The sequence below is a fragment of the Alosa pseudoharengus genome, unplaced genomic scaffold (genome assembly GCF_046254945.1).
Source record: "Alosa pseudoharengus isolate Yale_2024_CS ecotype anadromous, Long Island Sound unplaced genomic scaffold, YU_APseudo_1.1 YU_APseudo_1.1_scf_16, whole genome shotgun sequence".
NCBI classification, from domain to species: domain Eukaryota; kingdom Metazoa; phylum Chordata; class Actinopteri; order Clupeiformes; family Clupeidae; genus Alosa; species Alosa pseudoharengus.
Window position 1 is genome coordinate 9,071,921 of NW_027468630.1, and position 11,043 is coordinate 9,082,963.

The window sequence follows — 11,043 nt, forward strand, 5'->3', positions numbered from 1 at the left end:
GCCTCATGAAAGAGGAGTGTGGGGAGAGACGTGCTGATTACAGCGGAGAGCTCTCGTCGACCCCGTCAGGGTCACGCACTGAGGACTCCGGTTCTGTTTCTGATTAATCTCTCTTGTCATTTTGAATACATTTCCACGCATGCAGATGTCACTGTGCTTTGAACATTCAAGTCCTAAATAAGGAGTTGAGGTTTCAACAAGACATATCCTATGTTATGTTGCTGTTAAAAAGGATGACATATGCCTGAATAGTTGTTTGCTTGTTTATCACACTGGGACATATTATCCTTTGATGTAAAGACTTACCTTGAGTGTGTTTGAAACAACTCTCCTCATGGAAAAAGATGTCAGGCACGCAAACACATCCCTCATATTTAACATAAGCACTGAGTGTACGCAGTATACAAAGGGATACAATTATTTTGCCACTGTCATAACAGACTCACCCAGAATGTGCTCAGGCATCGTGCAGGTATAATAGCTGCATTCTAAGGTATGAACTTGAACTGTTCAAGATGAAGATTCAATCAATAACAGAGCAGTCAGTCAGTGAAGCTGCATTTAAGAATAGAGTCTTCTGTTGAGACTTGTGTGGTTTTGGGTAACGTCTACATTCTATTTAGAGCACACTGCTGTGTGGTACAATTCAGCACACAGCAGATCAAAATATCAGATTTTCAGTCTGGTTTTAGATGTGTGACTGCATTGACATGTATTTTATCACAGCTTTGTCTCCTACTGTATGTCTATGTAAATTACAGGGGCAAATCGAACATTATGCGTCCAATTTGTTTCTCTTTAGCTCTTTTGGTTGTTCCTGCAGTGCAATAGAATCTGCACTGCTGCTGTGTATGGGAGCACACACAAGCATTACTCTCTCTTTCCACAGAAATGTGTGTTGATGGGGGTGATTGCTGTGATTTTGTTGACTTGTTTTTTTTTCAGCATCCCCCATCCATCCATCCATCCATCCGTCCGTGTCCCCGCTGAGACTAGCTGTTTGAGGTCTTCAGAACTCATGGCTTACAGTATGAAACCTTGAAACGGAATAGTGTTCTTATTTGTCACTAGCACTGTGTCTAGAGCTCTGTTGGGACTCATACAAGGTCTTGAGTGCTTCAGGTTGAGAAATAAAAGAAAGAAAGATAAGACAAACACAAAAAGGAGAAAGGGAAAAAGAAAGAATCACAGTGAAAAAAGTGAGTATGAGTCAGAGTTGCATATCAGCTTTTAGCTTTGTGCTTCAGTTTGAAATTGTTGTGACTTTTGCTTTGATTTTCTCTAAAGATGTATTTTGTCATCCATGGTGTTGTCATGGAAACACCTGATACTCAGTTGTCATACTGAGATCATGATTCTCTGGCAAGAATACTGGAGAAATATTGACTCAAAACTAACATATTTGTTATGTCTTCTTAAAAACAAGAAAAAGAAAAAGAAGGTGTATGTGTCATTTGGTCACAGTGATGCATATGATGTGGTTTGTTCAAATAGCCTACCAATCAGCCCATAAAATAATATTTACTTTAAAGCTCATTAAAGGTACAGTCAGCGACCGTACGCCATATAAATTGGCACATTCAGCCAACATCTCCTCACGATTTGTGAGTACACTGTAACAAATCTGTTCCCTGTAGGTATCCAAGGCTTCGTAAACTGGAAACAAAGAAATTGTGAGCAATCTGCCCCTTAAACAAAAACAAAACAATGTGTGGGGTTTCTCTGGGAATACTGAAGAAAGGGGTGAGCAACCGCTCTGGTGTGTTTTGTTTGTGTTTTGTTTAGTCCTATATTGAAATATAATGTATGTTGTTTTGGACATAAGCCTCTGCTAATAAATTAAATTATAAACACAAACAAATTGCTGACTTTGCCTTTAATGTGTTTTTTTTCATGGATCATCATCACCCTCTAGTGCTAGTATTATGTCATAGCATCACTTTGAAAGAAACACGTAACAAAATAGGATGCTTTTGGGAATGTCACTGTTTTTATTGTGATGAATGAGAGTTCATTTCAGACACACACAGGAAAGGTGTTAAATTCCTTGTGCTATTGACAGGGGATTTCCCACATATACAGCAGTGAGATATTGCCGTCTGTGTGACATTAGTTGGCTTTTAAGTTATACCTGTTACTTCCACTTAGTTGGCAGCCAGGGTCTGGTCCACCCAGCTACGGAGCATGGTGACACGGGCGTACACGGCAGGGGTGGAGGTGGAGCAGGTGCTGCTACCCCAGGACACAATACCCACCAGGGTCCAGACGTCGTTCTTCTGGCACACCAGGGGGCCACCAGAGTCACCCTGAAAGGGGAAAGAGGAGAACCAAGAAGAAGAAGATGTGAGAGGTGAACATTAATTAAAACATGTGCATCAGAAAGAATAACACCCCCTTGCTGCTTCACATTTTGTAGTAGTAAGGATATAAGTTTGCAAATAGTACATAGAAATGTATTTGAACAAAACATCTTGCAAGAGCATGAACTCTTGAGCATGAGCTTGTTCACAGCAGGAAAAAGACTATGCAAACAGACACCATAGATATTCTAGCGTTGTATGTTTGCTGAGGGATGGGATGGTAAGTGAATGTCTCACCATGCAGGAGGAGACACCGCTGGCACCAGCGCAGATCATGACGTCGGAGATGTTGCTTCCCCAGTGCTGTTTGCACTGATCGCTGGACAGCAGAGGCAAGGCAGCCTGCTGCAGCTCGTTGGGGGTGAACATAGCTGGAGGAGGGAGAGGGTGAGGTTGGAAGGGGGGGGTTAGAATGATGGTCACGCAAAAGATCTCAGGTGAAAGTAGATATTTTTTGTCAAACTGCATTTTAGGTTATCAACTCTGTTGTCAATAGCAGAGGACTTTTAACATGACTGCTTTCTATGTTTGAGTCAAATGTCAATAGGTAAGAGTTTTATAAGATGCACCTGTGTTTGAGTGCTTGATATAGTTTTATAGTTTTTTAAAAGTAGACCTTTTAAAAGTCATTGGAACATTGGGTGGTCCCGTTATCCCTGCAGAATAACACATTCTAAAAGCATCTCACCGGATGATCTCAGAAGACCCCAGCCGGAGGTCACGCAGGTCATTCCAGGGGCAAAGTTATCGCTGGTCTCAGCCAGGCACACAGGAGACACATGGGCGTTCATGCTGACTGGGGAGGCCAGTTTGATGAGGGCGATGTCGTTGTTGATGGTGTTGGCGTTCCACTGAGGGTGGGTGAACACCTGAAGAGGGAAGTGAACGTCAGGCTGGCATTATACTTTTTTTTCCATAAATGTAATCAAACCTTCTTTTCAGTGCAAGAAGCATTAGGGTATGTGTTTTACTTAGTTGGCTTGGTGGTAAGAGAATTAAGAATAATATCTCTCTGCTGGTAAGTCAGTGTGAAGTGAAAATGCATTCGGCCTCTGCCCATCAATCTAATTGTATCATTAATCTATAATCACTATAATCTCTAAACGTGATATAAACATATTTGATATTACTTTAACTGTTTTTAATGCTAGTGTAATGTTTCTTGCTATTCTATGTTGTAACTCGCCTTTGTAACATAAACATAAACATGAGCTTAATCTCAGGTGTTCTACCTTCTGCACTTTCATGGTCTGGATGTCCTCACCGGCGGCACCCTTATTGTGCTCTCCAACGATCACACGGTGGCTGGTCCTGGAACAAGACAGGAGCCATTTCAGTATGGAGTTGGATCAGGTAGGATGAGGCAAGGTTAACATTTACAAATGTCATAAATAGTACAACAACATGGATCTTGAGGGTGCTGTAAACTATTTTGTTCAGGCTTTTCAAGTCAGATGGCTCTACAGCTCTACTGGTTACTGGCCTACTTTTTGAAAGGTAGTACAAAAATATAGATGCTCTAAGAAAAATATGTCCCCAAGACTCTTCTTGGCTTTTGAAAAAGCATGCAAAGAAAATAAAGCTCTCTGTCTGCCACATAGTTTGCATGACCACTGTAGATAGAATGCAGCAGGCCTCCTACAAAGCTGGCAGGATGTAGATAGTGTTGCTCACAGCCTTTTTAACTTCTCCAAAGCAAATTACACAAATCAATCGTCCTCCTCCATCCCTGTATATCATTGGTTGTATTCTTAGACACTGAGTGAAATAAACCAAGCAAATATAATAAATATGTTCTTAACCGGCATTTCTACGGTGTTTAACATAACTTAAACACAGATATGCTGATTGGAAACAGATGTGACAGTTACCTAACGCTGCAGTGGGCAGCAGTAACAACCCAGTTCTCGTTAATCAGGGAGCCTCCGCAGAAGTGGAAGCCACTCCAATCCTGAAACATTCAAAACGTGCGATGTATTACTCTATAAAACTCAAAAAAGTGTGTTTCATTCAAGAAATACAAAGCTTTTGATAGGAAGTATGCTAGAAAGAGGAGACTATAGCCGCATGACGCCAACCTGCAGAGACACCTGCCAGGGCCAGGAGTGGGGCACAGCCTCCTCACCGTTGACGATCTTGGCATAGCCGCTGACAATGGGAGAGATGGCAGGAATGCCACAGCCTGAAAATGAAGGGGAAGAGATGCGGAAATGTTTACGTGCCTTTTACAAGGCTAGAAATGGTTTGACATTCAACACAGGTCACATTTGTTAATTGAATTGACTCAATGCAAAAGCTTATTCTTTCGGACATCATCTAACTCAAAGACATTTCATGGTCCTGCAACACTGGTACAATATCGCTTGGTAATGATCGATGCCCGATGGTGATTCAGGAAAGGCCATTCAGAGCAAAACAAAACCCACACACTCACCGTAGGCTGCGCTGATGAAAGCAAAGCAAGATACCAACCACAGGAAAGCCATTTCTGAGGATATGACAGAGCTGTGGACAAGGTAGCCTTATATATCTGTAAGACTTCAATAAAACCTCAAATGGAGCATTTAAGGACAGCTAGGCATCGCCAATCCTGGTAAAAGATTAATTTCTCAGAGTTGCCACATTTAGTTATCAGTGGAAAACAGTTGCACAGTTCTCAGGGATTTTTTTTTTGTTGTACAGTGCTGGTTCATTGGATAGAACTTGAGCAGTGACATATCTCAACCTGACCTTCAAAGAATCTTGAAAAATTTGGAAAATTTGGAAAATGTGGAAACCTCCTGCTTGAGGATTCCTCTGAATATGATCCCAGAGGTTATTACATATCTCCGATCGATCGCAGATCTATCATCACCAATCCAGTGAATGTTTTCCTATGCAACCAAAATATGAAACTCCTATGAGAAGAAAGCCCTGAAATGAAATGCCACCTGTCCATCTGTGCAAAATACACAACACGACAGGGACATGTTGGTAAAAGGTTTGGAAAAACACATCAATAGAGCAGTCATTGCGAATCTCAAAACAAAATACTGTTTTATTGGTTTAATCGCTCCCAGGAAAAAAACTGTATAATGGCTACAGTACTTGTGGAATCTGAAAATGTATTGATAGTATGATATCAATTACAGTTCTAATGTTTTTTTCTAAAACAAAACAGTACAAAATAGTCCATAAGCCCAGACAAAAAAAAAAAAAGGTAGCAAAGTCTAGTTGTCCCCTATGAGGAACATATTCTGATATAATAACCTCTGCAGAGTGGCAGTTATACTGCATTCTATCTACAGTGGTCATGCAAATTGTATTTATCATGACTTTTATAACCATACATGTATCTGGAACAGTGGAATGGGCATTATTACTGAGGAACTATCAAAACCAAGGCTGATTAGATGACAATGTTGTCTTTATACATTTGTTTAATTCAGCCTATTTGCAATGCCTGTGTTCTGGAAAAAGGGCCTGAGAATGTGTCTGTTACTTTTAGAAACAGTAGTCAAAATTAATTTGGGGTGAGATGTTACCCATGTCTATAATTTTGACAATACACCATGTCTGTCTACATCATAGAATCAACATCTCAACACATTTTAGTCCATAGCCCAGTCCAGATGTTAGTAATAGTCAGGGTGGCAAAAATGCAATGGTGTCATTTCATTTGTTAGACCAACAGAAGTAAAATAATACATGATAACCTTTCTAAACGAGCAGCTGTTCCATTCTCTTGTAGAAAACCGGTTTTCTAAGGTGAGACACTACAGGCGATTAGGGTAACATTTATAACCAATAGATATTACCATAAAACTTCCCCACTTGTTTACTCACATTAGAAACAAATATTTTTGTATCACAAATGTGTTTTAAATGTCATGTTTAAATATGTAAATGAAGCTTTATCTACTGAAATTTATACAAATGTGCATATATTCCTAAATCAAAAATGGGAACATTGAAAAAAATTGTAATGGATATCTCTTTTCATCATTCCATACATAGGCCTAGTCAGAAAGAATTGCCTTGTTTTAGGGGATATAATGTTAAGTCATAATATATATATATATATATACACACACATATCAGGCGATAAATGATATATGAACATACACCTCTGCAAATATCTTAAGAATATAGCTAGGAATGAAACTGGGACGTTTGGTGTGTGTAAGTGCAACTGCTGTGGAAATTCCTGGCACCAAATATGAGAGGGGGGGGGGGGGGGGGGACTGAGAAAATGGAGAAAATGTCCTGTAAAGATGTAATTGAAATCTACACACTCAAAAAGTGTATAACAGAATAAAGTGGAAAATAAAGACTTAATTTGTTATTTTTTTATAGTAACTATTTAGTTTCTTGGGAGGATGAGTTGACCTCATGCTGATGCTGCATCAAACTGTGTGTGTGTATGTGTGTAGCCTATGTCACATGTTTCTGATGATGTCTCTGTTAAGCACCGTTATATATTTATTTATTCGACTATTTCTTATTCTTGCTGAATAGGTGACTTAATCTGGGTAAATCCTTAATAAATTAGTTGTTCTTGATCTAAGGTTGTTGACATACTGTATATCATCAAAATAGAAACTTTACAGCCTTCTACTATATTCTCTTCATATGCTACTGTCACTATAAGTAACGTGCATTAATTATTAGGTTAACATTTTCACTGTGGTTTGTCTGTGCACAGGATTACCGAAAAACTGTCACTGTCAACTGTGTTAAGTAAACTTTATGGAAAGGTGTAGGATGAACAAAAGACAATCATATTACATTTTTGAGCCGATCTGGCTCATGGGCTGTGTAGAAATATACAACTAGAAGAGTGAAAACGTGGAAAGTCTCTGACTGAACCAATTTAGCTTCATTTTCATTACTGTTGCAGGATATTACAAGCCTTAATAGAGGCCAGTGGTCTCCAAGTGCCCTTATAGCTGTCATGTACTATATATTTGCACCTATGCATGTCTATGTCCTTAAAACATTTACCCTTATAGCTGTCCTGTACTCTATATACACCTATGCATGTCTATGTCCTTAAAACATTTACCTCTGTATCAATCTGAACCCTGACTGATTTGACTTGGGACCCCTTGATTGCTCAAATCTGTTGAAGAGGTGTGCATCGTGTGCTTCATCTATTTGAAGATACTGTGTCATTTGTATGACCTCAGGGGGTCTCTGTTTTCCATTGAACACAATTCCTCCTCTTGAAATCTACTATGCAAACAGCTGCAATATAATTAGAATCCTGGTGAGAATCTAACAGGTCTTATCAGAGGTGTACCAGATGTTGAGGGCGAAGTTTTTCCAAAACTAGTGACTGCCCAGACCTCAGGATGGTGTTTAAAAGGGCCAGTGCCTTAGAGGGCAGTCTCAAGCTAGAAACATGGCCTTCCTTTGGATCCTCTCCTGTCTTGCTTTTGTGAGCTCAGCCTTTGGTAAGCCAATGAGTTGTATTTTTCACAATGCTGCTCATATTCATAATGTGATATCAGAGTGGGTTTCAACTTTGTTTCCATTTGGCTTTTTTTTTTTTTAAGTTTCAGTGCCACATCTTAAGATGTTTTAATGCAGCTCATGCAGTGTTTATCATAGGAGAATTTCCTAAACACACAAGAAATAAATAAGCTCTCATTGAGATCTGACCTGTTTCTCCTAAACCACCCTCGGGAGAAATAAGGAGCAAAAGAATAGATTGAGAAGAAAGCATTTTGAGATCTTGAGTTTAACAGTGGACTTGAGCTCAGACAAGAAGATTACAATTTCCCATCTCTTCTCATTTCACATCTCATATTGATGTGAAATTGAGCTCAATTATTTATATATACTCTTTTGATCCTGTGAGGGAAATTTGGTCTCTGCATTTATCCCAATCCGTGAATTAGTGAAACACACTCAGTGAGGTGAAGCACACACTAATCCCATCGCAGTGAGCTGCCTGCTACAGTGGTGCTCGGGGAGTAGTGAGGGGTTAGGCACCTTGCTCAAGGGCACTTCAGCCGTTCCTACTGGTCAGGGTTCGAACCGGCGACCCTCCGGTTACAAGTCCGAAGCCTTAACCAGTAGGCCACGGCTGCCCCACTGCCATGTCTCAATTAAGAAATAAAGTAGACAAAGGAGAGATCTCATTTAGAATGTTCCTCTTCTCTGGGATGCAATGTAATAATGAGGTACTCAGTAGTGATAACATCTGTAACATCTCCTCTGTGCTTTCAGGCTGTGGCGTTCCTGCCATCAAGCCCGTTGTCACTGGCTACTCCAGGATTGTCAACGGTGAGGAGGCTGTTCCCCACTCCTGGCCCTGGCAGGTGTCTCTGCAGGTAACGCAAACTTTAACTCTACATTTCCAAGTGTCCTTTTATTGTATAATGTGCATATGAGCTGTAGATTTTCAACTGCACCCCCACCCCCCCATTGAAGAATAATCAATGTGTATCAGCAATGATCATATTTAGATTGCTTCTTGAAATTAGTTTCTTTAAGGTTTATATGGTCATGATCTGTATATCATCTAGCCTATGATGGTAAAAGTGTTTTTAAATTAAATATCATCCTCACATCACAAAGCAAGCCTCATAGTTGTAGTGCACTTAACACTTAAGCACCATGTAAGTCAACAAGATATTGCATGTTGCCAGAGGTAAAAGATACAAACAGCGAACCAACTCCCTAACCCAAGTTTCACTTACTAATTTTTTTGTTGCAATTCAGGACTACACTGGCTTCCACTTCTGCGGTGGTTCCCTGATCAACGAGAACTGGGTTGTGACTGCTGCCCACTGCAACGTGAGGTGAGAGTGTTTTCATGTGCTGACTCCACGACAAAACAAATTAAAAAAAGACATCCACCTGTCCTAGACTTCTTCTCCATAACCATTTTATTCCAACATTACGATATTCAAAAAGCAAACCCCAAACATACTGTATTGGTTGATTTCAGGACCTCTCACCGCGTGATCCTGGGTGAGCATGACCGCTCCTCTAACGCTGAGGGAATCCAGGTCATGAGTGTCGCCAAGGTGGGTTTTTGAAATCAAATCTATCCACCTATGCTATTATATACTCATATTATCTCGTCATATCATATAACTCATCATACGTTTGCTTCAAGCCACTGATAATATGTTTTCCTGTGCTGCTGCAGGTCTTCAAGCACCCCAAATACAACAGCTACACCATCAACAACGACATCCTCCTGATCAAGCTGGCCACTCCCGCCCAGCTGAGTGCCCGCGTGTCTCCTGTGTGTCTGGCTGAGACCAGCGACAACTTCGCCGGTGGCATGAGGTGTGTCACCTCCGGATGGGGTCTGACCAAGCACAATGGTAAGTTGAATCAGATCACCATTACCAAGGATTCTTTGAGTAGAAACACATTTAAAATGTGTATGAATTTGTGTAATACAAAGTGAAAGAGACAAAATAATTAGTATGCTAAACTAATAATTAAACACCTCAGGATGGGGTCTGACCAAATACAATGGTAATGAAATCTTCCTGGTGCTCTGTTATAGTTATGGATCAAATAAAGCGCAATACCTACAATTAATGTTAAATGAATTCACTTGCTATCATTAATACTTAGGCTCATAATAAATCTGACATTAGATTGAGATGAACATGAACAAACCAGTAATAAGGAAGTTCATAGATCCATAGATTTGTAACTAATAGAATATATCTGCTCTGTATAAAAGATCACACTCAACATAACAGGTCATCTTTTTGTGATATACTGTATGTTGTTGAGCTAAAATGTGATACTTCAAATTGACATCACGTTTTCACATTCTGATTTTGGCGTTTTCTTAAGGAGCTCCTCCTTCAAGGTTTTCCTCAGACCTCGCTCACAGAGACTCTGTTTTCTGTTTCAGCCGCTGATACCCCCGCTCTCCTGCAGCAGGCCTCCCTGCCCCTCCTGACCAACACTCAGTGCAAGCAGTACTGGGGCAGCAAAATCTCCGACCTCATGATCTGCGCTGGTGCCTCCGGTGCCTCCTCTTGCATGGTATGAGCCCTCAGGCTATCTGTTACTGTTGTATTTACAACTTAATCCCATTGGAACGTTCATTACTTTAAAGCTTCCTGTTTATGTATGTTGAAGTCTTCTAAATACTGTGGTGGTAATGGCATTATGTATTGATTTGCTTTATGAGCGTAAACAAAAGGATCCATACCTTTCCAAGGGTTTCAGCCATGATCAAATCCTCTCTGAACACTGGCCAGATGTTTTTCTCCTGTCCCTAATGTCCCTCTGCTGTGTGTGTGTGCTGCAGGGTGACTCTGGTGGCCCCCTGGTCTGTGAGAAGGCTGGCGCCTGGACCCTGGTTGGTATCGTGTCCTGGGGCAGCGGCACCTGCACCCCCACCATGCCCGGAGTGTACGCCCGCGTCACCGCTCTCCGCGCCTGGGTGGACCAGACCCTCGCCGCTAACTAAAGCTGCCATGATTGTTTTTAGTTTCACCTTGGTTTTGAATAAAACAGCACTTTGAATGAAATCTTGTTGTTCATAGTTTTACCTTGGTTTTGAATAAAACAGCACTTTGAATGAAATCTTGTTGTTCCTAGTTTTACCTTGGTTTTGAATAAAATATCTTTGTTCACTCTTTTTGTCTAAATGTGCCAAAAAATTCATAAAGATCCCAAATTATTCCATCAAAAGGTTCAGCTTGTTACTCCGCGACTA

General features: G+C 40.6%; 2 protein-coding genes across 2 annotated transcripts; one reads left to right on the top strand and one right to left on the bottom strand.

Moving 5' to 3' along the window:
• Positions 1-1,974: 1,974 nt before the first annotated feature.
• On the bottom strand, positions 1,975-4,846 carry ctrb.3 (chymotrypsinogen B, tandem duplicate 3). Its single transcript, XM_076288068.1, has 7 exons — positions 4,795-4,846; positions 4,439-4,542; positions 4,232-4,311; positions 3,593-3,671; positions 3,049-3,229; positions 2,598-2,731; positions 1,975-2,306 (listed from the first exon to the last, which is right to left on the bottom strand). The coding sequence occupies exons 1-7, from the start codon at positions 4,844-4,846 to the stop codon at positions 2,145-2,147; spliced, it is 792 nt and encodes a 263-aa protein (XP_076144183.1). The 3' UTR covers positions 1,975-2,144.
• Positions 4,847-7,743: 2,897 nt separating this feature from the next.
• LOC143126161 (chymotrypsin A-like) lies at positions 7,744-10,823 on the top strand. Its single transcript, XM_076288069.1, has 7 exons — positions 7,744-7,795; positions 8,574-8,677; positions 9,069-9,148; positions 9,298-9,376; positions 9,502-9,682; positions 10,231-10,364; positions 10,633-10,823. Exons 1-7 carry the CDS (start codon positions 7,744-7,746, stop codon positions 10,792-10,794), a joined length of 792 nt encoding a protein of 263 aa, XP_076144184.1. The 3' UTR covers positions 10,795-10,823.
• The last annotated feature ends 220 nt before the right edge of the window (positions 10,824-11,043 follow it).

Bases quoted from the DNA above. Each gene is read 5' to 3' on its own strand.
- ctrb.3 (XM_076288068.1), bottom strand. From the start codon at position 4,846: ATGGCTTTCCTGTGGTTGGTATCTTGCTTTGCTTTCATCAGCGCAGCC. The intron at 3,230-3,592 runs GTAGAACACCTG...TTCCCTCTTCAG, and splicing joins AGACCATGAAAGTGCAGAAG to GTGTTCACCCACCCTCAGTG. The intron at 2,732-3,048 runs GTGAGATGCTTT...TCCCTCCTCCAG, and splicing joins GGGTCTTCTGAGATCATCCG to CTATGTTCACCCCCAACGAG.
- LOC143126161 (XM_076288069.1), top strand. From the start codon at position 7,744: ATGGCCTTCCTTTGGATCCTCTCCTGTCTTGCTTTTGTGAGCTCAGCC. The intron at 8,678-9,068 runs GTAACGCAAACT...GTTGCAATTCAG, and splicing joins CCTGGCAGGTGTCTCTGCAG to GACTACACTGGCTTCCACTT. The intron at 9,377-9,501 runs GTGGGTTTTTGA...GTGCTGCTGCAG, and splicing joins AGGTCATGAGTGTCGCCAAG to GTCTTCAAGCACCCCAAATA.